Raw genomic sequence first — 25,607 nt, 5'->3', positions numbered from 1 at the left:
ACATCGAAAATTTTTTTGTAAAAATGAAGAACGTGAAACAACCTAAATGCCTGTCCTGGAGAAATAAATTCTGGAATATTCAGATAGTGAAATACTCTACCAGTGAGCAGGAAATAAAGCTTCACATATTGACATGGAAGGTCTTAAAAATATGATGTCGAATAGAAAAGTAAATTAGGGAAGGACACAGAAAGTGAAATATCAGAGTTTCTGTTGTGATGCAGCAGAAACGAATCTGACTCGTATCCATGAGGATGCAGGTTCCACCCCTGGCCTTGCTCAGTGGGTTAAGGATCCTGCATGGCTGTGAGCTGTGGTGTAGGTCACAGACACGGCTCGGATTTGGCGTTGTTGTGGCTGTGGTGTAGGCTGTTGGCTGTAGCTCTGATTCGACCCCTCGCCTGGGAACCTCCATATGACTTGAGTATGGCCCTAAAAAAAAAAAAAAAAGTAAAATAGCAATTATAGAAAGTTTACAAATACACAAAAGGGCACTTGCTCACATCTGGAGATTCATACTTATGTTGTAAAAGCATGAGGATGTGCACGGAAACAGTGCAAAACAGAGCGAGGAGGGCGGGAGGGGGGAAACAGAACCTGCGGGCTATCCATGCTGGACTGTGTCATCTGGGTGGCATATACCTGGGCTGTGACGACATTCCTTTCTAACCTGTTTTGGGGGTCTTAAATATTTTATTTTTTATTAAAGTCTAGTTGATCTACCATGTTGTGCCAATTTCTGCTGTACAGACAAGAGACCCAGTCAAGCATCTATATACATCCCCTTTCTTATACTATCATCCTTCATGTTCTATCCCAGGAGATCGGATAGAGTTCCCTGTGCTGTACAGTAAGACCTCACAACTTATCCATCCTAAATGTAATAGTTTGCATCTACTAACCCCAAACTCCCAGTCCAAACCTCTCTCTCCCCCCCATCCCTCTTGGTAACCACACATCTGTTCTCTATATCTGTGAGTCTGCTTCCGTTCTGTAGACAGGTTCATTTGTGCCGCATTTTAGATGTATCCTATAAGTGATAACATATAGTATTTGTCTTTCTCTGTAGGACTTACTGCACTTAGTCTGAGACTCTCCAATTGCATCCAGGTTGCTGCAAATAGCATCCTTTCATTCTTTTTTATGGCTGAGTAGTTATGTCAAATATTTTATACCCCAAAAATAATAAAGCCAAAGTAGAAGAAGAGGGAGAAATAATAATAGGGTCTTGAGGTTATATCCAGGGAAAATGACCCGTGAGAGAAAGTAGCCAGCACAGCTGCAATGCTAAACGGAAGACTGTAAGCCTCAGGGAAATCTTCTCGGAGGGAATTTTTTCTTTTTCTTTTTTCTTTTTTCGTCTGGTAATTTCGAAAGCAGTGGCAGAGCCCCATCCAGGGTACCCAAAAGGGGGGGGGGGGGTCCCACCCACCCATGTAATTTTGAAGAGAAAGGAGACTTTAAATTTTGGCTTCAATTTTTCCCAGCCTGTCTTCTCCACGTGGACAGCAAGGGAGCCACCCAATCTGCCAATCACGGCCAGAGCCCGGGCAGGGCGGTCACCTGCAGCTGGTGGGTCACCAGGACGACAGTCTTCCCCCTGAGCGCCTTCTTAATGCACTCCTCAAAGATGTGCTTCCCCACATGCATGTCCACGGCCGACAGGGGGTCGTCCAGCAGGTAGAGCTCACGGTCAAAGTAGACGGCGCGGGCCAGGCTGATTCTCTGTTTCTGTCCCCCGGAGAGGTTGATGCCCTGCTCCCCGATCTGTAGATGGGCAGCCAAAGGCCAGCCATGTGAGGGTGAGGCCAGCCAGGTGTGCTCATACTAGCCAGGTGGGCAGGTGCAATAGACTGACACCTCCCCATGCCCCCTCCCCACAGTGCACACTCCTGGGACACCCAATGATTTGGCACCCCTGGCCTTTAAAAAAATATTTTTTTCAAAATCTGTTTAGGAGGGGATGAAAAAAACTGATGTTCCGTTAACTAAAATTTGTAAATCAGAGTTCCCACTGTGGCCCAGGGGAAACAAATCTGACTAGTAACCATTAAGTTTCAGGTTCGATCCCTGGCCTCGCTCAGTGGGTTAAGGATCTGGGATTGCCGTGAGCTGGGGTGTAGGTGGCAGATGTGGCTCGGATCTGGCATTGCTGTGCCTCTGGCATAGGCCGGCAGCTGTATCTCCAATTGGACCCCTAGCCTAGCAACCTCCACGTGCCACAGGTGTGGCCCTTAAAAAAAAAAAAAAGCAAAAAATATTTGTAATTCATAATTAGATACAATTTTTCTACATCAGTTAGATTCTAAAGAGGCCTATTAAACTTGTAACAATGTTGTTGCTAAAATAAATCACTTAGGCCCAAGAAAGAGCACCTTCTCACATCTTAGGTTTTAAAGCTCCCTGGACTGCAACCACCAACCGATGGTGCCCATACCCCTCCCCCCGGCCTAAGTTAGGGGTGTTTCCCAAGACTGTTTGCACCCTTGCTGCCATGGTGGGTGGGCTCTGTTGTGGCTACTGTGGGAAGGCCACCTTCCAAGACACTCGTCATGTCAAGAGTTGGAGGTTAGAGTCCCTGGGCAGCAGGTCTGGGGTCCCCTAACCAGACCAGCAGCCCCAGGCAGCTGCCAGCTACCCCATCCCTCAGCCAGGCTCTGAGGACGAGGCAGCCGGGGTCTAAGTCCTATCCCTGCCTGACCATGGACTCTGAAGACTCTGTAGAGAAGAAGCAGAGTTTAAAGAGCAGCCCCGTGACCTTTTGTCACTGCCTTGCCTCCAGTTCCCCACCACGTGACCTTAGATAAGCTGCTTGGCCTGGGCAAAGCTCAGTTTCCCTACTCAGTTGCTCACTTACTCAGCAAAGACTTAATAAATGCCTACTGTGTTCTTCTAATGATAGGTTATACCTACTATATGCCAGGCACTAGTCAAAGCATCTCATAGCATCTCACCTAAACCTCAGATCATCCTGGGGAGGTCAGTACTATTATTGATGCATTTTACAGACCAGACCTAGTTCTTCCTGCCAAAGAGATGACCTGGAACAAGACAACTGAGCTCTCTTCCCTCAAGGGTGTACAGGTGCATCGTTTAAGGAAGGGGAAAAAAAGACTAAGACAGCGTATTCCAGGGGCTAGAATGGTACCTTGAATACAGTAAGCGCTCAGCAGATGGAATGATCATTAGATAATAAAATCAGGACCATAATACTGCTTTTATCTTACAAGTCCGACGTGGAGTCAACGTGGCTACAAATGTGACAGATGGAGAGTCATCCAGCAAATGCAGCTGTCAGAATGGAAATTGCCACTGAGGAGCCCCTGCTGGCCATTCCCAAGGGCAAAGGAAGTGCTGGCCTTAAAGGAGCAGGGTGGGTAAGGGGGGCAAAGCGGGCTGACGGGAGGCCTCCTGTCTTCATGGGGTTTCCTGTGAAGCCCTTGCTTCAGAAGGAGGGGTCTGAAGTCAGCTCCCATCCTTGGGGGACAAGGCAGCCACTCTATCAGCACCCAAGGTCGGATGAGTCCCACCTTCCCTTGGGGGAGGAGGCTTGGAGGCAGCAGTCACAGAGCCGGCTCAGCTGCTTTGGACAGAAAGACCTGGGTTGCCTCCTCTACCCACACAGGGAGGTAGGCTGGGGACCCCAGGACACCATGACAAAGACGCCACCATAACAGAGCCCGGTCACCCTTGCCTCCACTTACCTCTGTCATATCTCCGAAGGGTAGGATTTCCAGATCACGCTTCAGGGAGCAGCAATGGAGCACCTGGAGGTACCTGTGAAGGACAGGAAGCTAAAGGGACAGGTGGCCAGGCCACAGGCCCTCCCGCCTTCCCAAGTTTGGAAGGAAAAGGTCTTGCATTCCATACTAAGAAATTTGGCCTTGATCTTGCATTTAATAGAAAACCACAGGAGGCTTTATTCATCTCCTTCCTCCCTTCATTTCTTTTAATCCAGCATATACACTTGGTAAATATTAGAACAGAACAAAAGGAAGAAAGAGGGCAAAGTGAGTCTCCTTTATAGCTTCAACCCTCAGTTTCTTTCCTTGGAATCAGCCACTAATAGAGTTTCCTATGCTTTTAATAAGAAATAATCCAGAGTTCCCATTGCGGCACAGGGGAAACAAATCTGACTAGGAACCATGAGGTTGCAGGTTTGATCCCTGGCCTCGCTCAGTGGGTTAAGGATCCAGCGTTGCCATGAGCTGTGGTCTAGGTCACAGACACGGCTCAGATCTGATGTTGCTGTGGCCGTGGTGCAGGCCGGCAGCAACAGCTCCAATTGGACCTCTAGCCTGGGAACCTCCATGTGCCGCAGGTGCAGCCCTAAAAGAACAAAAGACCAAAAAAAAGGAAAGAAATAATCTAGTGATGTGTGTGTGGCAGAAATATGTGTATATGGTTTTAAGGGCAGCACAGTATTCCATTATATGGATGCACCACAAATTGTTTAACCAGTGCCTTAGTGCTGGACATTAGGGCTGTCTAATAACTAGGAGCGAAAGACTAGGAGTCTTTTGTTACCCTGAACAAGGTGATGAGACCATTCTTGGACGTGGGTCTTGGTGTTTGTAGGTGACATTATCTGTGCATTAAATACCCAGCAGTGGATTTGCTGAGTCAAAATTTGGTGCATTTTCACTTTTGCCGGATATTTCAAAACTGCCCTGTGAGTTATATCGGTCTGAAAGCCACGCAGCAAGATGGGAGCTGTCTTTTAGGAGAACGTGGGACACAGAATGGAACAGATGGGAGAAGGCTGGAGACCAGGAGTCAAGGGAGGGGCAGTGGGAAGAGTTCAAGCAGGAGGTCATAGATCAGAACTGGCCGTGGAGATGGAGAAGAAAGAGGAACTACAAGAATGATTTGGGGGAGTTGAGTCATCCAGGGTCTCGGACCTATCAGATGTGGGAGGTATCACACTCGCCGGGGTGTACAATTGGGTGATGCCATGAAGCCGGATTGGGAATTTGGGAAGAGAAGCAGGCGGGGTGGGGGTTGGGCAAGCAGGATGCTGGTGAGTTGGCACTGGTGCTGGTATTGAGAAGCCCACCGGACAACAGGCTAGAGGTGGCCGGTTTATGTCCCCACTTATCCAGGCCCCTCAGCATCGTTACTGAGGGCAGATTACAAAATCAAGCAGTCAAAGGAGGCCAGAGTCAGAGTTCCCATCGTGGCGCAACAGAAACAATTCTGACTAGGAACCATGAGGTTGCGGGTTCGATTCCTGGCCTTGCTCAGTGGGTGATGGATCCGGCATTGCTGTGAGCTGTGGTGTAGGTGGCAGATGCGGCTCGGATCTGGCATTGCTATGGCTGTGGTGTAGGCTGGCAGCAACAGCTCCAATTAGACCCCTAAGCCTGGGAACCTCCATGTGCCATGGGTGTGGCCCTAAAAAGGACAAAAAAGACAAAAAAAAAAAAAAGGAGGCCAGATTCCACCAGGGTTGGAAACACAGCTGCCACATTCACGGCAGGTTTCCTGGATCTTCCACTGACTAGACTTTACTCATGATTTCCAAGTGCATGTCTCAAGCAGGTCCACGCTGGGAGGGAGAGGCCACAAGGGCAAGGAGGGGTATGGATAGGAGGCAGGCAGCCCCCTGGGCCCCGAATCCAAACTTCTTCCCTCTAAGTTTCACAACCTTATCACCCCATTTGTTTCAACTTTTTTTAAGTGTTTAGTTTGTTTTGTTTTTATGGCCACACCAGCCCTCAGCATACAGGAGTTCCTGGGCTAGGGGTCAAATCAGAGCTTCAGCTGCCAGCCTCCACCACAGCCACGGCCACACCAGAGACGAGCCGCATGCGTGACCTATACTACGGCTTGCGACAACACCCGAGTCTTAACCCACTGAGGGAGGCCAGGGATCGAACCCGCATCCTCACAGAGATAATTCTGGGTCCTGAACCCACAGAGATGGTGAGAACTCCTGTTTCACCTTTTGACATAGGAGCTAGGAATGAATATAAATGAAGTTTTAAAGTAACATTTTTGGAGGGGCAGACTTATTTGGAGCCAGAAGAGCGTGATAGTTAAGTGGGAAGTTTCTGAAAGCAACTGGATTCAAATCCTGGCCCTATCATATCCTAGCAACTGAATGACTTTGGGCAAATTATTTAACCTCTTGAGGCCTCAGTAGACCTGCCTGGAAACCAGATACAATAGCTGTCTGTCCTTCCCAGGGAGAAGAACATACAGTGGTGCCTGTCAGTGAGCACACAGCAAGAGCTTGCGGTTGTTAAGCCACTCTCAGCAGAGAGGGGTCCCTCCCCAAACCAGCCACACCCCTCCCAGGTCCTGCCGTGCCCCTCCCAGAAGCTTACCGGGCCTGGTCATACTGGCTCCCCATGAGGATGTTCTCCCGGATGCTCCCTCTGACGATCCAGGCCTGCTGGGGGACATAGGCCAGGCTTCCATTCACCCCCACCGAGCCCTCTAGCAAGTGCATCTGTGGCAAAGGGAGTCCAGCCTCAGGACCCAGGCCGCCAGAGGACAGACCCTGCCTGGCTCGGCAGCCACAGCGCCCGTGGCCCCACTGTGCTCCAGGAGCCTGGGGACTCTCCTGTGTAAAGGGGACCTCAACATAGTCCTGCCAGGCCCACCGGTGAGGCTGCAGAAGTGGGACAGTAACTGCAGTTGAGCCAGACCTGTGCCCACTGTGACTGGATCCAAGGTTTGCACTGGAGACACCCCATGCTTTTTTTTTTTTTTCTGTCTTTTTCCATTTCTTGGGCTGCTGCTGCAGCATATGGAGTTCCCAAGCTAGGGGTCTAATTGGAGCTGTAGCCACTGGCCTACGCCACAGCCACAGCAATGTGGGATCCGAGCCGCGTCTGAGACCTACACCACAGCTCACGGCAACCCCGGATCCTTAACCCACTGAGCAAGGCCAGGGATCGAACCCGCAACTTCATGGTTCCTAGTCGGATTCGTTAACCACTGAGCCACGATGGGAACTCCTCCCCCATGCTTTTTTTCTCTTACTTCCCAGCCCCATTCCTTAGCAAGCAGTGCCTTCCTGCTCTTCTCTGTGAGATGGAAAGTTTCAGGCCATCTCTCACCACACCTGGATACCACAGAATGCTTGCTAATTTGCCAGGTGGGATAAATAGCATCGTGGTTAGATAGGAACATGCCCTTATGGGGGGGGGGGGACATCAGGATGAAGTATTTAGTAGGAAAAGTGTCATCATCTCTATAATTTAAAATAGTTCTACATTTCTCCAAAGAAGACAGACAGATGGCCAAAAAGCACAAGGATGGCTGTGCTTCTTTTTCTTTCTTATCCTGTGCTTCCTACTTCCGATTTGAAGTCAGGCTTTAATTAATAAGAAAAAAACTTTAAAATGGCATCTTCTTCTTGTCCTGTATTGAAAACATTAGTGATTGGTTCATTTGAAGTGGAAACTGACAAGCCCCCAGCCACGTAGAAAGGTGGTCCTAAGTGGAAACAGCCAAGAAATGCAGCTATGATGAGAAGCAAAGCTTCCACCCCAGGCCCACCGGTGAGGCTGGCCTGGGTGTCAGCCCTGGCTCCACCCCTCACCTGCTGGCCACGTGGGTAAGTCACCTCTCTTAACCTCACTTACTCATCTGTCAACTGATCTTAATGTCTATGCCTTCCTCACGGGGTTGTTTTCACGTTGAAGGAAAAAAAAAAATGGGAAGCACTACACACAGGACCTGGCATGCAAGTACTATTCCAACTATTTTACTATTTAAAAGAAAAAAGTGGGAGTTCCCATTGTGGCTAAGTGGGTTAAGAACCCGATATCGTATTTGTGAGGATGTGGGTTCGATCCCTGGCCTCACTCAGTGGGTTAGGGATCGAGCGTTGCCACAAGCTCTGGTGGAGGTCCCAGATGTGGCTTGGATCTAGTGTTGCTATGGCTGTGGGGTAGACCTCAGCTGCAGCTCCGATTCCACCCCTAGCCTGGGACCTTCCACATCCCACAGGTGCAGCCATAAAAAGAGAGAGGAAAAAAAAAAGTGGAGTCTTTCCTCTCTTCAACTGCAAAGAAACTGGGGGACACCCATCAAATATGGAGCCGAAACACATGAGCCGTCAGACCGACGTATTAAGAGAATTGCTATTGACAAGAGGATCGCATTCCAAGGTGATGAGTTTGGCCACGTGCTCCCAGGAGGGCGAGCACAGTAAAGGAGGGACATCAGCTAGTTCTCCCAACCACGTGGGAAGGAGGGACCAAGGGTGGAGAAGGGAGGGGGAGAGAGAGAAGCCCCCGGATGGGGTAAGGCTGAGGCTGAGTGGGAAAGGGCTGGCGAGACCTCCGTGGGGAGAAGGCTATACACCTACACCAGGTCTGGCAGCCCTTTATGGTGTCATTCACTAGGAGAGGTGCAGCACGACCTTACGTGTTTGCGGGAAATGGGCTTGGTTTTTTGGAAACCGAAGGGCTGGGCTGAGCCACCTGTCTGCACAGCTCCCGATGAAGCAGACCTGCGGAACACCATGGGCAACGCACTTGGATGGTTCAGATCTTGAGGGCAGGGCACAGGCAGGCATGTGAGTGAGACAGCCCCATCCCATCCGCGGGCCTCCTCTCCTCACCCCCTCCCTGCCTCCGTCTCCTTCTTTCTCCCGTCACATGTCCCCACTGCCACCACCAATGCTGTCTCAGAGGGACACATGTCCCCTCTGAGTCTGGCTCCATGAGATGATCGTTATTATGATATTAACCTTGGAGATGCCCTGTATCATCTCCTTGGCACCTGGCTGATTACAAGACAGCATGGGAAAGCACAGAGAACAGATGAGGATGGATCTCCATGTGCCCCAAGAGGTGGTCCTCCCGGTCAGAGGGCAAGAAGGAAGCACATTCACAACTCCCCTCCCCATCGGCATGGGCTCCACTGTTTTCAAGGCATAAAAATTCTATTGGCTTAGACCCCTTTGTGGAAGACAGTGGTGGTGTGACTTAGGGAGCTGGGTCTTGGGAGCCCCTGGTCCACCTGGGGGGCAGGGGGGAGATATGCATGGGCCACAAGACACTCACCTCCCCCAGGATGGCTGACAATAGGCTGGTCTTGCCACTCCCCGTGTTGCCACAGACACCTAGCACGGTCCCCTGCAAAGTCAAGGGGGACAGACAGATGTTGGGACTGGTGATTCACCCAGGGTGGGTCTATGGTCTGAACACAAAATGACAAACAGAAAACAAGATAACCACACACACACACACACACACACACACACACACACACACCCCCCTAGGGCTTCTCAGGAAAATGAAGCTCAAGAGGAGCTCAGAGGTCAGTCAATACAGGTGAGGTTGGGGCCACCTCAGGCAGGAAGTCACATAGGGGCGGTGGAGAGGAATCATGGATGGATGGTCCTGTCGGGCTAGAAACCCCAATTCCAGATCTGCATCTATTCTACTCTGTGCTCCTGGGCAAATCACTTAAACTCTCTGTGCCTTGGTTTCTTCATCTGTAAAATGGGGATAAGGAAGCCAGCCTCCCAGAATTCAGCATCTATGCATTCATTTATCCATCCATTCATCCATCAAACAGACGTTTGAGTGCCTTCTGTGTACCAAGTTGTGAAGAAAAGAACTCTCATTAAGTTCACATTCTAGAACAGAGAGACAAACCAGGAAAAACATAAGAAAACAAATAAATAACATCAGATAGTGATAAGTGGTATAAATAAAATGAAATTGGTGACAAGTGCTGCAAGTAAAATGATAGATAATTGGAGGTTAAAGCAACATTAGATGGGCTGGCCAGGGAAGGATCCTTAAATGCATGTGTCATTGCTGCTAAGACCTGAATGACAAGGAGCCAGATACAGGAAAATCTGGTGATTCCACACCATGGAAACAGCAGGCATAGAGTCCATGAGGATGTGGGTTTGATCCCTCAACTTGCCCAGTGGGTTAAGGATTTGGGGTTGCTGCAAGCTGCAGCAAATGTCGCAGACATGGCTTGGATCCAGTATTGCTGTAGCTGTGGTGTGGGCCTCAGCTACAGCTCTGATTCAACCCCTAGCCTGGGAACTTCCATATGCTGCAAGTACAGGTATAAAAAGAAAAAATAAAAGAGAGAGAAAGAGAGAGATGGAAATTAAAGCCATGGACGGCAGGTAGTCACCAAGGGAGAAAGTGCAAATAGATACTGTATGTTTAGATATTAATATCTATATTGTTACATGTCAGTATTAGATATTAGTAATAGCTATTTTAAATGTCTTAAATATTTTAGATCTATTTAGATCTATCATTAGATATAGATCAATATCTACATTCTATATCTATATCATTGTTATATATTAATATCTATTCTATCTTACTAGATTTTTTTTTTTTTTTTTGGCTGCCTTGCAGCATATGGAGGTCCCAGGCCAAGGAGCAGATCGGAGCCATAGCTGTGACCTATGCCACAGCTTTGGTGACGCCAGATCCTTAACCCACTGTGCCAGGCTGAGGATCGAACCTGCATCCCAACACTCTCAAGACACCCCCAGTCCTGTCGTGCCACAGCAGGAACTTCTATCTCACTAGATATTAATAGATAATAGAGACGAGAAGGTTTGGACAGAGCAGGGAAGCCAACCCTTGCAAATATTAGAGAAGAAGCAAGATGATGTGAGGTCACAGAATAATCAAATTTAACAAAACCTATAGAATAGAGCTTGGCACATCCTAGGAACTTCATACATGTTTTGTCTCCTTGCCCTTCGCCTTGGTCCCTCCCAAGACCAGGGCACGCCCTTCCGGGTCGTGCTATTACACACGAGTCTAGATGATCAATGGATTCACACGTAAATATAAAAGACTTCCTGTTCTCGCCCTCCAAGGAGATTTTCTATTTTAAAGAGAGCTCTTGGAGAAGGCAGTTTTTAGCCAAGAAAATGGTGAAGTGCCAGGCCAGTCTCCCAGCCTCAGGCCCCAAAAGTCTGGCAGCCAGCCTGCCTGCATGGCCCGGATGAGGTTACCTTTGACACCGCAAGGTTTATCTTGTGCAACTCCGGGGCTCTGCTGTCCCCTTTGTCCTGTGGCGGGAGGGCACCCGGAGGTGGCTGAGCCCTGGTCATGCCCTCAGCAGCGTGTCCGTTCTTCTCCAGCTCCAAGGCTCCATTGACGACCCCAGGGCCAGTCTTTCTCCACGACAAGGTGGCCTCCTCCAAAACCAGAGATTTGCTGGGGTCTTTCAATTCCTGGACATATACCACAGGGCTCTCCTGGAGGAAAAATTTCTATACGGGAAAAATGACAGGAAGGGAGGAGGAATTCAGCTCCTTAGTCCAGTAGAAACATATACCCTTTTTCCTGGCTTGCTCATTGGTCTGGTTTATGAACTTTTAATACACCTTGAAAGTCTGAAGAACCGCCGTCAGTTAGAAGAGGCTAGCTTTTGCTGGCGAAAGTTCTGCATCAAAGTTTTCCAATCTCCGACTAGCAGGCTACCCTTTCATGTTTGTAGCCCATCTGCCCGATGAGTTATTGTCCATCGCTTTCCAATGGCACAGTCTACGTCAGCCTCAGCTTAAGTGAAAATAGCTGTTGAACCATAGTACTGATGAGTGGTTTTTCTCATTAAGTTTCATTGACCACTATTGAAAAGGGTCTGTCCATGTACCACTCTGTGAGAGATGCTGCTTCGGGTCATGTATTTGCAGATGTGACCATCAGCAGCTCACATCTCTCTGTGTCTCCATCCCCCTGTCTGTTAAAAGAAAAACATCCTTTTGCCTTGACCCCTGCCCTCCCTGCCTTCTCATCGCCATTGTAACCAAGTCCATCCACCCCCTTCCTGCTCTAGCTGTCCCCTCCCCACCCCCGGTCATTCCTTCAGCCAACATCCCTACCCATCCTTCTTGCCCAGTTGTGGCTTCCTCATCTCTGCTTCCCTGCAGGGAGTGAGAACTAGACACGGGGGAGGGTGTGGAGTGGGGGGGGGGGGGGCGGTGAGCAGGCGGCAGGGGCCCAGTAGCCACAGTGGAGAAGTTAGGGGAGCTCTTGAAGCTGTTGATCAGGAAAGGACTGTCTTGCGCGCCTCAGACAAGCCAAGTTCATTCCAGCCTCAGGGCTTTTGCACTTGCTGCCTCATCATTATCACTTGGCTCAAAAGCCACCTTGGCAGAGAGACCCTCCCTGACCGGCCCATCCGGCATCACAGCCCTTCTTGTGAGCTGATGTTATCTTCTTTGACCATAACTCACTTGCAAATTGCCCATTTCCAATACCAGACTGTAACTGTCTGAGAACAGAGGCCCCTTTGATCACGGTCTCAGTGCTTGGTAGACGGTAGGTATTCGCTAATTTTTTTTTTTTTTTAATAAATGAATGAGTGGGAGTTTTCTTATGGTGCAGCAGGTGAAGGATCGAGCATTGTCACTGCAGTGGCTCGGGTTGCTGCTGTGGTGCAGGTTCTATCCCTGGTCGAGGAACTTCTGCATGCCGCAGGTGGGGCCAAACAAAACCGAAAAGAACAAATCAAAACAAAAATGAGTGTGTGAATGGATGATACTGATTGGGGACTGCACCCTTTTAAGTATGATGTTTAAATAGCACTTTAGAAATTGGCCATGAAATGAATGGTCAACGGGGACCTGCTGTACAGCATGAGGATTCTACTCAACATCCTGTGATAACCTATATGGGAAAAGAATCTGAAAAAGAGTGGATATATACCTATGCATAACAGAATCACTTTGGTGTACAGCAGACGTGATCAGGACATTGTAAATCAACCGCACTTCAATAAAACTTTAAAAAATGAAGAAAAAAGAGAAATTGCTTAGATGAGAGTGTTTCAATTCTGATGCCTGTAAGGGCAAGACTAGAGATGCAAAGAAGGAGCACGCCATTGCTAAGAGGATAAACCGTAAGTAAGACACAGCCCTGGAGGCGTGAGAGGGTGAGAGTCCTGGAGGTGTGAGGGGACACAGGCTGCTGCGAACCTACGGCCACAACTAAACGTGGGACAGCTGTCTCCTTGGCTCCGGCGGCTGTGGCCTCAGGGGAAAGTGGGTCCAGTGTTGCCAGATCTTCTGATTAGTCAAGAGAATCCAGAAATCTAAGTTTTTATATACAATTTCCAGTTCTTTAAATGCCAGAAACACAATTTTTTTTTTTCTTTTTAGGGCTATGCCTGCGACATATGGAAGTTCCCAGGCTAGGGGTCAAATTGGAGCTGCAGCTGCCAGCCTACACCACAGCCACAGAAAGGCAGGATCTGAGCTGTGTCTGCGACGTATACCACAGCTCACGGCAGTGCAGGATCCTTAACCCACTGAGCGAGGCCAGGGATCAAACCGACATCCTCATGGATACTAATTGGGTTCTTAATCTGCCGAGCCACCATGAAAACTCCCCACATATCTTTTTTTAAAAAATAAACCCATCAGGAGTTCCCATCGTGGCGCAGCAGAAACAAATCTGACTGGGAACCATGAGGTTGTGGATTCAATCCCTGGCCTCACTCCGTGGGTTAAGGATCTGGCGTTGCCATGAGCTGTGGTGTAGGTTGCAGATGCAGCTCGGATCTGGCGCTGCTGTGGCTCTGTCGTAGGCCAGCAGCAACAGCTCCGATTAGACCCCTGACCTGGGAACCTCCATATGCCATGGGTGCGGCCCTAAAAAGACAAAAGACTAAATAAATAAATAAATAAAACCATCAGGGTCACTCTATGCAACCCGGACAGGGTCTGCTGATCATCTGCCAATCACCCGTCTGAGAGGTGCTTTGGATTCAGTGTCTCAAGATCTCCTTGGGGCCTGGAGGCCAGCCTGGTTCATCTGTCCTCTCAGCCCCACACCAACTGGGCACAGGAGGTCACTGAGTTAGACCATCCCTCTCCACCCAAGCTGGACGCTGCCTTGGCCTGGGGTCACATGCAGGAGGACCACTGTGGGGGTGAATGCAGATGACCACGAGAAGCAAAGGTCTGTGCAGCCAGGCTGCTGACCACTCACCTTGAACCTCTCCGCTGCAGACTTGGAATTTGTGAGGCCTTTGACTGCGAAGGGAGCTAAGAACACTGACAGCCGCATGGGGGCCAAGGTGGCCACGGTGGTGAAGGCCTGGAGGAGGTGGGGAGGAGGTGGTGAGGGTCTTGCTCCCTCCCATCCCCCAGAGACCCTGCCCCCACGTCTCAAGCCACAGAGCCAGTCCCTGCAGCTCCCAACAAGCAGGTCCTTCAGGGGGTACAGAGGGTATTTTGGGGAGACTGAGAGAAGGGCATGCATCTTAAAGTCTCTGGGTGAAGACCTGATAACCCTTGTAGCCTAGCTCCTGGGTAATTCTGTAACCTGGCAGGTCACCCCTACTATGAGCTCAGTTTCCCAATTGCCGCAGTGCCCCAAACCCTAAAGTTGGTACAGAAATAGTTGGAAAGCATTGAAAAATGACACAAGAGAGCGTTGTCTATGGTGACGTAGCTTTGTGTTATTACTATTACTGTTAAAATCATATCTATTCTTCTTTACCTTAGTTGCTCTTTTCTTTTCTTCTTCTTTTTTTTTTTGGTCTTTTTTTAGGGTCACACCCACAGCATATGGAGGTCCCCAGGCTAGGGGTCCAATCAGAGCTGTAGCTGCTGGCCTACACCACCGCCACATCAATGACAGATCCGAGCCATGTCTGTGACCTACACCACAGCTCATGGCAACGCCGGATCCTTAACCCACTGAGCAAGGCCAGGAATCGAACCTGCATCCTCATGGATACTAGTCGATTCATTTCTACTGCACTACGAAGGGAACTCCTACCTGCTCTTTTTTATACCCCCAAATCTCTCTATACTTCAAGCCTAATCCATGCCTCACTCTTTCCAAAGAACTTCCCTGACTGTAACAAACCACTTTCCTGGCTCTCAGGGTCCCAGAATGTGACACCCTCTCCACCCAGAGGTACCCTGAGGACCTTCCAATTCATGCCATTCATGCCTCATCTCCGCCCCCCCCCCTTATGTCCTGCTTAATCTCAACCCCAACGGAGCAGGAACGCTTTGGTCTAACCTGGCAAGGTGTGACCTCAGCGTGACTCTGACATCGGGCTGAGTTCTCCTTACACAGCCCCCCCTCCCACCTGCAAACTCACAGGTGTTTCCCTGGTGTGTGCCTGGGCCTGGCAAAGGGGACCGTCATCCACAGCACAGATGAGCTCTTGGCTGCAGACTTTCGAGGGCTCCCCCTCTTGCTTCAGTGTGGTCTCCTGGCCTCCTTGGCTGGATTCTAGCCCCTCTAAGAGAAGCACCCTGTCCCACCCTCCTCAAAGAATTGGATTCCTGAAGTTCCCGTCATGGCTCAGCCACTGACTAGTATCCATGAGGATGCAGGTTCGATCCCTGGCCTCGCTCAGTGGGTTAAGGATCCGGCATTGCTGTGAGCTGTGGTGTAGGTCACAGACAAGGCTTGGATCCTGTGTTGCTGTGGCTGTGGTGTAAGCCAGCAGCTACAGCTCCGATTCGACCCCTAGCCTGGGAACCTCCATAGGCCACGGATGCGGCCCCAAAAAGAAAAAGAAAAAAGAAAAAAAAAGAATTGGATTCCTAACCCCAAAAGGCAACTGCTGCTTCCCAAGTCCAAGGTCAGACCCCAAAGGGAAGACCACAGAAGAAGCTCGAGCTTTTTATTTCAAGTGCATTTCCAAAGTCCTATTTTGGAATCAGAGAAACGCCTCACTTGAAGATTTTCAACCTTGGCATCATCTGGGTTTTAGCTTCACATTCCACCTACTCTGCACCCCCAGATGACTCCCCCCACCTCCACCCATGGCTGCTCTCCAAGGGTTTTCAGTTCCTCCGATGGCCTGAGACGGAAGAGAGTTGAGACCCTAGAAGTCTGAAAAAGAATCTATATCGGTTTGGATTAACCTTTTGCAAAACCTTCAGATCTTTGAGGGGCAGGCTCTGGAAAAGAGCGCAGAAGGAAACTGCCTTACAATACGGCGGAGGAAACAAGAGTTCCCAGACTCTTACCACTGAAGCCGTGAGTTTCAGCCCTAAGCCTATATGGATAAGGAACAGTGCCACTAAGGCCACAGTGGGGGCAATGAACAGGATGGCCGTGGTCAGGCTCTGGATAAACCCACACTTGTGCAAGAGCTTCTTTTCCTTCCTTCTGAGGTCTGGAAAACACACATTTCAGAAATTAATTACAAGGGGAGTTCCGTCGTGGCACAGTGGTTAACGAATCCGACTAGGAACCATGAGGTTGCTCGTTCGATCCCTGGCCTTGCTCAGTGGATTGGGGATCCGACGTTGCCGTGAGCTGTGGTGTGGGTGGCAGACGTGGCTTGGATCCCCTGTTGCTATGGCTGTGGTGGAGGCCAGTGGCTACAGCTCTGATTCGACCCCTAGCCTGGGAACCTCCACATGCCACGGGAGCGACCCTAGAAAGGCAAAAAGACAAAAAAGAAAAAAAAGGAAAAAGAAAGAAAGAAATTAATTACAAGAACATTCTCCAAAGAGCACAGAATAAGCCCCAGAGCATGAAAGAAATCCCTAGATGGTGACAGGCTGGGTCCACCACAGCTTCCCCAGGCTCCCAGCGGAAAGGCAGCATTCCTGTACCTTTAATGATTTTTGCAAATGGTTTCTCCCACGTGTACATTTTAATCAACTTAATGGAGGTGAGAACTTCACTGGTCAAGCAGATGCGCTGGTCGCTGATCTCGGAAGTGTGATTCTGTAGCCTCAGAAACGTTCTGGTCAGGAATACCTGCAGTTAGGATGAAATGAGAGGTTTGTCTCCTTTTTTTTTTCTTCTTCCTCTTCTTCTTGTTTTGCTTCTTTTTGGGGTCACACTTGCCGCATGTGGAAGTTCCCGGGCCGGGGATTGAACCTGTGCCACAGCAGCAACCCAAGCCCCAGCAGTAACAACACCAGATCCTGAACCTACTTGGCCACAAGGGAAGTCACCAGCAGAGCTTCTTTTGATGAGGGTGAGAGAGGGCAGCCTGGCATTAGGGCAGCAACTAAGAGTATTTCCAAAGGCAAACTCCAGGTATGGATTGAAGACTGGGGTCTTATCGTGTTCGAATCCATTGTGACTTTAAATTCAAGGTCCCTGCTGAAGGTTTTCCAGCGGAAGCCTCTCCAGGTTATCAAGCCTTAGGGCACCTGCCTCACACCTCCTCGGGGAGGGGGGGTGGTTCTTCGGGGTCCCAAGCCAGATTGTGGCTACCCAAGAAATAGGACGCCTCTTGCCTCTGGGATCGCTAAACCCTCTACAAGGACATTTTGATCAGAATATCTGTGCTGAGGGAGAAAAACAGTTTCAAAAACTGAGAGTCACATCAATCCAAGAGTCCTGTTTCAGCCAGCGTTATTTCAGCTGAAACTGGCAGCACATGTGCTTCCCTTCTCCATTACACTGTGCCCAGCCAAGTGTTAAATGCTGTCTTCGTTATTATATCAGTACATCTTGGGTGGAAGAGAAGGAACCAAAATCTTACACAGAGACTATCCGCTGAGGAACGTGTGAAGCAGAAACTTACAAGGCAGAACTCCTCCATCAGATTCACCTCTTATTATGAGGCCAGCACTGGGGCCAGAGAATCATTTGAGGCAGGAATCAAAGCGGAATCTTACCCCCAAAGGAATGAGCAAGTCAACAAGAACCGATATTCCCACTGAGGAGTTCCCGTGGTGGCTCAGTGGTTAACGAATCTGACTAGGAACCATGAGGTTGTGGGTCCGATCCCTGGCCTTGCTCAGTGGGTTAAGGATCTGGCATTGCCACAAGCTGTGGTGTAGGCTGCAAACGCGGCTCGGATCCCGCGTTGCTGTGGCTCTGGCGTAAGCCAGTGGCGACAGCTCCGATTCGACCCCTAGCCTGGGAACCTCCATATGCCGCGGGAGCAGCCCAAGAAATGGAAAAAAAAGACAACAACAACCAAAAAAGAACCGATATGCCCACTGAGATGCACCCCAGATTCCTAGGCGTTCTAGGGAATGTCCAACCTCAAACGGGGGACAAAGAAAGCCATTACCTCCAGTGGCAGAATCAGGAGGTAGCAAAGCGTGGCAATGAACGCAGTGGGTCCAAGAGTGAGGCAGGAGGCGATGGTGCAGGCCAGCAGCAGGAAGCCGGTGAGCAAGGCCAGGGGTCCATAGTACACTCCTTCAAACAGGTAGTTTACATCGCTGGTGAAGAAGCTGATGGCCTGTCAGACAGCAAGCACATGGGCACAGGTGTCAGCTCTCCAGGTGCCCGGAAGAGGCTACACGTGCACATGGCAGGGGGCCTCACCCTGCCTTCTCCTGGCAGGAACACTGGAGAGACAGGGTGGGAGAGTGGAGACAGACATGCCAGGGTCACAGCTCTCCTATTACTAGCTGTGTGACCCCGGAAGAGTCACTTTGTCACTCCGAGCCTCATCTTCTCCACCCGTAGAGCTGGAATAATTAACCCTACTTTCTATGGTTGTTGCAGGAATGTCCAGGAGATATAAATATTGGCACACACAGACTGTACTCACTAGATGTTGTATTTTTCGATGCTATTGCTACCACTTCTACCACCTAGATTCCAGAGAGCTGCTTCTAGTCTTGTATTCGGTTCTGATCTAGTCTATTCATTCTACCAATGATGACTGCATTTTTCAGGCAGGAGCTGAGTCTTTTTCTCTTTCTCCTTTCTCTTTTTTCTCTAGACTCTTCTGCCCACTCCCTCCCTCTTCAACATATACTGCCTAGTTCAGTGTGTAAAAGCGACATTCCAGATCACAAAATATTTAAGGAACCAACTCATTAATGTCTTTTGGAATTACCAGTCTGACTCCCTAAGGAGTGATTTTCTTTTGACTTTAACCTAATCTTCCAGTTCCCCGCACATTCCCCAGGCTGAGCCTTTAAAATATTTCAAAGTGTATGGAAAAGCATAATTTCGTACAGCCACATTGGTTTTTTGTTTATCTTGCTTTTTAGGGGCACACCTGCGGCATATGGAAGTTCCCGGGCTAGGGGTTGAACCAGAGCTGCAGCTGCTGGCCTACACCACAGCCACAACAATGCCAGATCCGAGCTGCATCTGTGGCCTACACCACAGCTCACGGCAATGCGGGATCCTCAATCCACTGAGCAAGGCCAGAGATCAAACCCACATCCTCATGGATGCTAGTTGGGTTCATTACCACTGAGCCATGGCAGGAACTCCCAGGTACAGCCACTTTGAAGGGCAATTTAACAGCATCTGTTAAAATTAATAATTACATAATCTTGCGATAAACCCCATAATCTGGCAATCTCATTTGAGAAACATTCCCATGTGCTGGAGGAAACACATGCACACGGATGTTCATCGCAGCACTGCTTATAGCAGCAAACCCAGAAACACACTCAGTGTCCACTGGTGGGGAATGGTGAAAGCGTTCACCCAGGAAGTACTCGGGAATATCAGATCCTGGAGCAAACTGTCGTGTTCGTGTCCCAGGCCTGTCGTTTACTAGCCTCGTAGAAACACAGACACATGACTGGGTCTCTCTGTGCCTCAACTGCCTCATCAATGAAATGGGAATTGTAATACAACCTACTTGCTAGTGTTGATGTAATGACTGACTGAGATAATGCACACACAATACTTTGCTTTCACACATTGAAAGGGATGTATGTGGGGGTGGTGATGAAATGGGTGAAAGTGGTCAAAAGGTAAAAACTTCCAGTTATAAGATAAATACGTCCTTGGGTGGTAAAGTACCCACACGGCCTTGAACATCTGGGAGCTGCTAAGAGAATAGATCGTAAAAGTCCTCTTACAGGAGTTCCCGTCATGGCTCAGCAGATACGAATCTGACGAGCATCCATGAGAATGCAGGTTCGATCCCTGGCCTTGCTCAGTGGGTTAAGGATCTGGCGTTGCCCTGAGCTGGGGTGTAGGTCACAGACAGCTCAGAGCTGAGGTGGCTTATGGCATAGGCCAATGGCTATAGCTCCGATTCGACCCCCAGCCTGGGAACTTCCACAGGCCATGGGTGCAGTCCTAAAGAGACAAAAAAAAAGTCTTCATCACAAGAAAAAAAAACATCCACGACCATGTGTGGTGATGGATGTTCACTAAACTCTCTGTGCTGATCATTCTGCAATATATGCACGTATCAATGCCGAATGCTTTGTACTAATACAATGTTACTTGTCAATTATATTTCAGTTAAAAAAATGGGGGGAGTTCCCTGTGTGGCTCAGTGGTTAATGAGCCCAACTAGTATTCATGAGGATGTGGGTTGAATTCCTAGCCTTGCTCAGTGGGTTAAGGATCCAGTGTTGCCATTAACTGAGGTGTAGGTCACAGACGAGGCTTGGATCCTGCATTGCTGTGGCTGTGGTGTAGGCCAGCAGCTGTGGCTCTGAAACTACCCCTAGCCTGGGAACTTCCATGTGCCATGAGTGTGGCCCTAAACAAAACAAAACAAAACAAAACAAAATGGTTGAGGGGGGAGAAATTGCTATGAGTAAGCATCACTCAGAATGAATGAGGAAGATCTATTTGGACCAAAATGGAAATTTAAGACATATTGAGGAGGGGAGAAAAAGCTATAAAACAACACAAGTGATGTGGTACCACTGATGTTAACACCTCATCCAAAAAACTATATCATACTTTTTACATTGGTGAAACCAAGTTGCAGGACGCTGTGTAAAGTGTAGTATCACCTATGTAAAAACTTGCACACAAAACACAATGTCTTCTATAGGTAACTTGCACGTGCAGCTAGATGGACTTTAAAAAGTTTAGAAGGCAATGGCAGTCACCTTCAGACATAAGGGGAGTGACCAGGTCTGGGGGTCATCTATACTGTTTTATTTTGTTTCCAAGGAGAATGTATTCAGATGTTTTTCAAATTAATTTGAGGAGCTCCCTGGTGGCTCAGCAAATTAAGGATCTGGTGTTGTCACTGCTGTGGCTTGGGTCGCTGCTGTGGCACAGGTTTGATTCCTGGCCTGGGAACTTCCATAGGTGAAGGATGTGGCCAAAATAGAATACAATTAAAAATTTAAAAATAAAATGAATTTCAATTAAAATTTACGGGAGCAGCTCTCTGGAAATCCTCATGTGAGCAGCTACTTCCACCTGCAATTCAAACGGGCCATCTTGTTTTTTGCTTCTGTGAAGATGTTTGAGGAAATTGGGCTTTGTATACAGCAGGGGCTTAGAAGAGAGACATACAGAAAAGGAACCAAAGAACCTCAGTGCAGAAAGTCTCCTTTGCAAGGCAGGTGAGGACCCTGGCTCAGAGCCTGCACTCTGCAGCCAGGCTCGGTCACTCACCAATCACATGACCTTGTGCAAGTTTCGTAGCCTTTCCTGGCCTCAGTTTCCACCTCTGGCAAATGCAGACAATAACCATAACTGCAGAGGGCTGTCAGAGGATCAGCTGAGCTAACTAAGCAAAGCACTTGTTGGAACAATGTCTGACTCAGAGGACGTTTGCAGAGTAGGGGTCGAATCAGAGCTGCAGCTGCCTGCCTATGCCACAGCCACAGCAAGGCCAGATCCGTGCCGCACCTGTGACCTACGCTGCAGCTTATGGCAACCCTGGATCCTTAACCCAATGAATGAGGCCAGGGATGGAACCCACGTCCTCATGGATATCAGTCAAGTTCTTAACCCGCTGAGATATAACAGGAGCTCCTGCAGTCAGATTCTTAACCCACTGTGCCATATCGGGAACTCCTGTCGTGGATTCTCGAACTCCAGTCAAGTGCGTGTGGACAGGGCAGCCTCTGTACTTAAGGCCTGACAGAAATGAATGGCACAATTTAACACAGGAACCACTGCCCACCGCCTTCATGCTTCACGTGTACCAACTTGTTTAATCCTATGAGACAACAATCCTGTAACAACGGTCCTATTATTATTCCACAGCTCCAGAGAGGCTGAACAAGTTGCCTCAGGTCACAGAACTAATAAAAGGGTGAAGAATAACAGTGGTGATGACAATAAATACCTTATATTTGCTGACATGAGTTAGAAACCTCATCTACTTGGTGGCAATGGTTAATTAAGCAGACATTTTTGGGGATATTGTCCTGTGTGATTCGGATGCTGAGCTTTTTGGGGGACAGAGTAAGGAGTGAGTCTGAAATGATTTGTGTCGTTTTCTCTCTTTTTGGCCACACCCACGGCATGCGGAAGTTCCTTGGCCAGGGATCAACCCAGAGCCAAAGCAGCAACAGGAGCCACAGCAGTGACAACGCCGGATCCTGAACCCACCGAACCAGAGGAAACTTCTGGTTCGTATCTTTGAAGGGGGCTCATCCGAGTGGAGTGGCCAGATTTGTGCTGGGTGGGGAGTTGGGGGGGGGCGCTCGAGATACTCTCAGGAAGGAGATACCTCCAAGCTGGGCCTTGAGGGATGAATGGGATTTTTAAAGGGCAGGGCAGTGACGTGAGCAAAGTTCTAGGGAGGTACTTGGCGCTTATTTACGAATTAGGTGAATGAGGGCGTGAGATAAATCAAGATGAATGAAGCCCAAAGCCACCATCTCAGGCAGTGAATCCCTGCTCATCCTCAGACCTTCTTTTTTAATTGTTTTTAACTGTTTAATTTATGACATTCGGACATGCAGATGGAAGTAAACTAGTCTTGGCAAAAAGACACACTATAAACAAATGTAAATTACAAATCGGGTGATCCGATTGGAAAGTGAAGCAGAAAATATTCAAAATCCACCCAAGAGTTTCCATTCCCACGTAGTATTAAGGTATCAAATCCTTTTGCTTTTTGTTTCACCAATCTGAAGTCCCTCCACAGTTACTGAGGCTTTCTTTATTCTTCTTATGCATGCAATTGTTTTAAAATTCAAGTATAGCTGTTTCACGGTGCTGTGCCAATTTCTGCTATACAGCATAGTAACTCAGTCCTACATATATAAATACGTGTGTGTGTGTGTGTGTATGTGTGTGTGTGTTTTCTCATATGATCTTCCATCATGTTCTATTCCAACAGACTGGATATAGTTCCCTGCGCTGTGCAGTAGGACCTCATTGCTTGTCTATTCTAAATGGAGTCGTTTGCATCTCCTAACTTCAAATTCCCCGTCCACCCTACTCCGTTGTCTCAACCTTCCAACCAATAGCCGCTTTCTTCTGTGCTTGAAAGAAGTGAATTCGATACAGCTCTAGGCTGTACTGGGGGACTGGAGGTTGAGCCCCACCAGGCCAGGCCAGGAGGGAGGAGCCAACCGAGGACCAGAGGAGGGAACACAGAAGGAGATGAGGCTGGAAAGCTGCTGATGCCAGATGGCAAAAGGGGTTTGGCTTGTGTGTAAAAAGCCAAAGCAGGGCTGCTTCTCTCAAAACTAAAATGCCTCTTTCAAATAAAAAGTGATTCCTGTGCCTCAGGACAATCAGTAAGCAGTAGAAAATTAGGGAAATCAAAATCAAATATTTAAACTTCCCATGTCCTCTATGACACACAGCTAGACTATCTTCTTTCAATCTTTGTTTGTGTTTCGCTGTATCGAGTGCCAGGCGGGAACTGACCAATAACCAGGCAGCAGGAAGCCTTCCTCCTTTGCAGACAAGAAAAATAACACTCAGAGAGGTTATCTCTGCTTGCTGTTGCCTAGATTTCCCTGAGCGCCCAAGCCCTCCCACACCAAAAGGATGGATGTGTGTTTACGTGTAACTGAATCTCTTTGCGGCACAGCAGAAATGATCACAATATTGTCAATGAACTGAACGTCAATAAAACTTTTACAAATGGGGGGAAGTCTTCTCATACCTTCCTCCCCAGTTGTCTGATAGGATATGCTTTTCAATGTGCTTCAACCCAGGATTTGTGTCTTTTTGCTGACTCCTGTGTCCCCGGGGCCTAGAACAGAGGATGTCCCAGAGCAGGCCTGAGTAATGATTTGTTTTGTTTTTGTTCTGGCCGCAAGTGTGGCACGTGGAAGTTCCTGGACCTGGGATCGAACCTGCACCACCACAGCAGGGACAAGGCCAGATCCTTAAGCACTAGGCCACCAGGGAACTCCTCAGTAGCTATTTGTTGTTGTTTTTCTCCTTTTTTTTTTTTTTTTTTGGTCTTTTTGCCTTTTCCCACAGCATATGGAGGTTCCCAGGCTAGGGTCTAATTGGAGCTGTAGTCTTCAGCCTACACCAGAGCCACAGCAACGCGGGATCCTAGCCGCGTCTGCAACCTACACCACAGCTCAGGGCAACGCCAGATCCTTAACCCACTGAGCAAGGCCAGGGATCAAACCTGCAACTTCATGGTTCCTAGTCAGATTCGTTAACCACTGCGCCACGAAAGGAATTCCTGTTTTTCTTCTTTTTATTGCTGCACCTGTGGCATGTGGAAGTTCCCGAGCTAGGGATCAAATCAGAGCTGTAGCACAGCCACAGCAATGCCAGATCAGAGCCGCCTCTACGACCTACACCACAGCTTGCAGCAGCAGAGGATTCTTAACCCATTGAGCAAGGCCAGGGATCGAACCCACAGTCTCACAGAGACAACATTGGTCCTTATCCTGCTGAGTTGCAATGGGAGCTCCTCAGTAAGTATTTGTTAAATGGATGAATAAATCTGTTAAATGGATGGATAAATCTTCTCGGAGGCTCTCAATACAAGTGGCCTCTCCCTGGGTTAATACTGACCTGCCTTTTCGACCCCAGAGGCACTTGATAGTTCTCAACACGCAGCCCGGGAATTATTTCCTTTCTCTTTCTTCCTTCTCCCCTCACTCCCTCTTCTCCCTCCCTTGGCCGCTGGGGCAATGGCATCTGGCAGCCCCAAGCACTTACCTCTCCCACAGTGAGGTGTGTCAGAGACTTAAATTGGATCAGCTTCTCAAAGGCAAAGGAGGAGACGGCTGTACGAAACCTGGTGCCGGTGCGCTGATTGACGACCCAACAGGAGCACATGCTCAGAGCCTTCAGACACTCGGTGAAAAAAAGAGCAAAGCAAAGTCCCACTCCATAGGCAATACTCCCTGACGGCTCTTCGGCATATTCCAGGATCTTTGGTATAACCAGCATCTGCAAGGAAACAGGAGTTTGGATTGTGCAAGCTTCCCAATCCTGCCTTCAGGCAACACCCATCCAGCACAGGCAGCAGGGAGGTCCTCAGGCCAGCGCAGGGGGCTTATTGAATGAACAACACTAACTCATGCAAAGTCCTGCACTCAAGAAAGGCACAGTCCAGGAGTTTCTGTCATGGCTCAGCAGAAACAATCTGACTAGCATCCATGAGGATGCAGGTTCGATCCCTGGCCTCGATCAGTGGGTTAAGAATCTGGCATTGCTGTGAGCTGTGGTGTAGGTTGCAGACACAGCTTGGATCCCAAGTTGCTGTGGCTGTGGTATAGGCTGGCAGCTGCAGCTCCAATTGGACCCCTAGCCTCGCAACATCCATGTGCCTTGGGTGAGGCCCTAAAAAGCAAGCAAGCAAGCAAGCAAGCAAGGAAGGAGAAGAGAAGAGAAGGAAAGGAAAGGAAAGGAAAGGAAAGGAAAGGAAAGGAAAGGAAAGGAAAGAAAAGAAAAGAAAAGAAAAGAAAAGAAAAGAAAAGAAAAGAAAAGAAAAAAGAAAGAAAACAAACTTGCCGATAGGCAATAGAGTCAATTCATCCCAACCATGGTACATGGCGGAGACCTACATGCCCAGAGCGCCTCAGCCATTTCTCAAAGCAG

At 48.8% G+C, this 25,607-nt stretch overlaps 1 protein-coding gene across 1 annotated transcript in view; it reads right to left on the bottom strand.

Moving 5' to 3' along the window:
- The window catches only part of ABCC11 (ATP binding cassette subfamily C member 11), a 68,512-nt gene that overhangs the window by 31,892 nt on the left and 11,013 nt on the right, over positions 1 to 25,607 (bottom strand). Inside the window, exons 5-14 of the mRNA XM_047791559.1 lie at positions 24,723 to 24,956; positions 17,968 to 18,141; positions 16,547 to 16,694; positions 15,953 to 16,101; positions 13,947 to 14,054; positions 10,964 to 11,224; positions 9,024 to 9,095; positions 6,330 to 6,454; positions 3,705 to 3,777; positions 1,564 to 1,767 (exon numbers count right to left, since the gene is read on the bottom strand). Coding sequence (XP_047647515.1) covers positions 1,564 to 1,767; positions 3,705 to 3,777; positions 6,330 to 6,454; positions 9,024 to 9,095; positions 10,964 to 11,224; positions 13,947 to 14,054; positions 15,953 to 16,101; positions 16,547 to 16,694; positions 17,968 to 18,141; positions 24,723 to 24,956 — 1,548 coding nt within the window. The remainder of the gene's footprint in view (positions 1 to 1,563; positions 1,768 to 3,704; positions 3,778 to 6,329; positions 6,455 to 9,023; positions 9,096 to 10,963; positions 11,225 to 13,946; positions 14,055 to 15,952; positions 16,102 to 16,546; positions 16,695 to 17,967; positions 18,142 to 24,722; positions 24,957 to 25,607) is intronic.

The sequence above is a fragment of the Phacochoerus africanus genome, chromosome 8 (assembly GCF_016906955.1).
Source record: "Phacochoerus africanus isolate WHEZ1 chromosome 8, ROS_Pafr_v1, whole genome shotgun sequence".
In the NCBI taxonomy this organism is placed as follows: Eukaryota; Metazoa; Chordata; class Mammalia; order Artiodactyla; family Suidae; genus Phacochoerus; species Phacochoerus africanus.
This window is presented reverse-complemented; position numbering and strand designations above follow the sequence as displayed.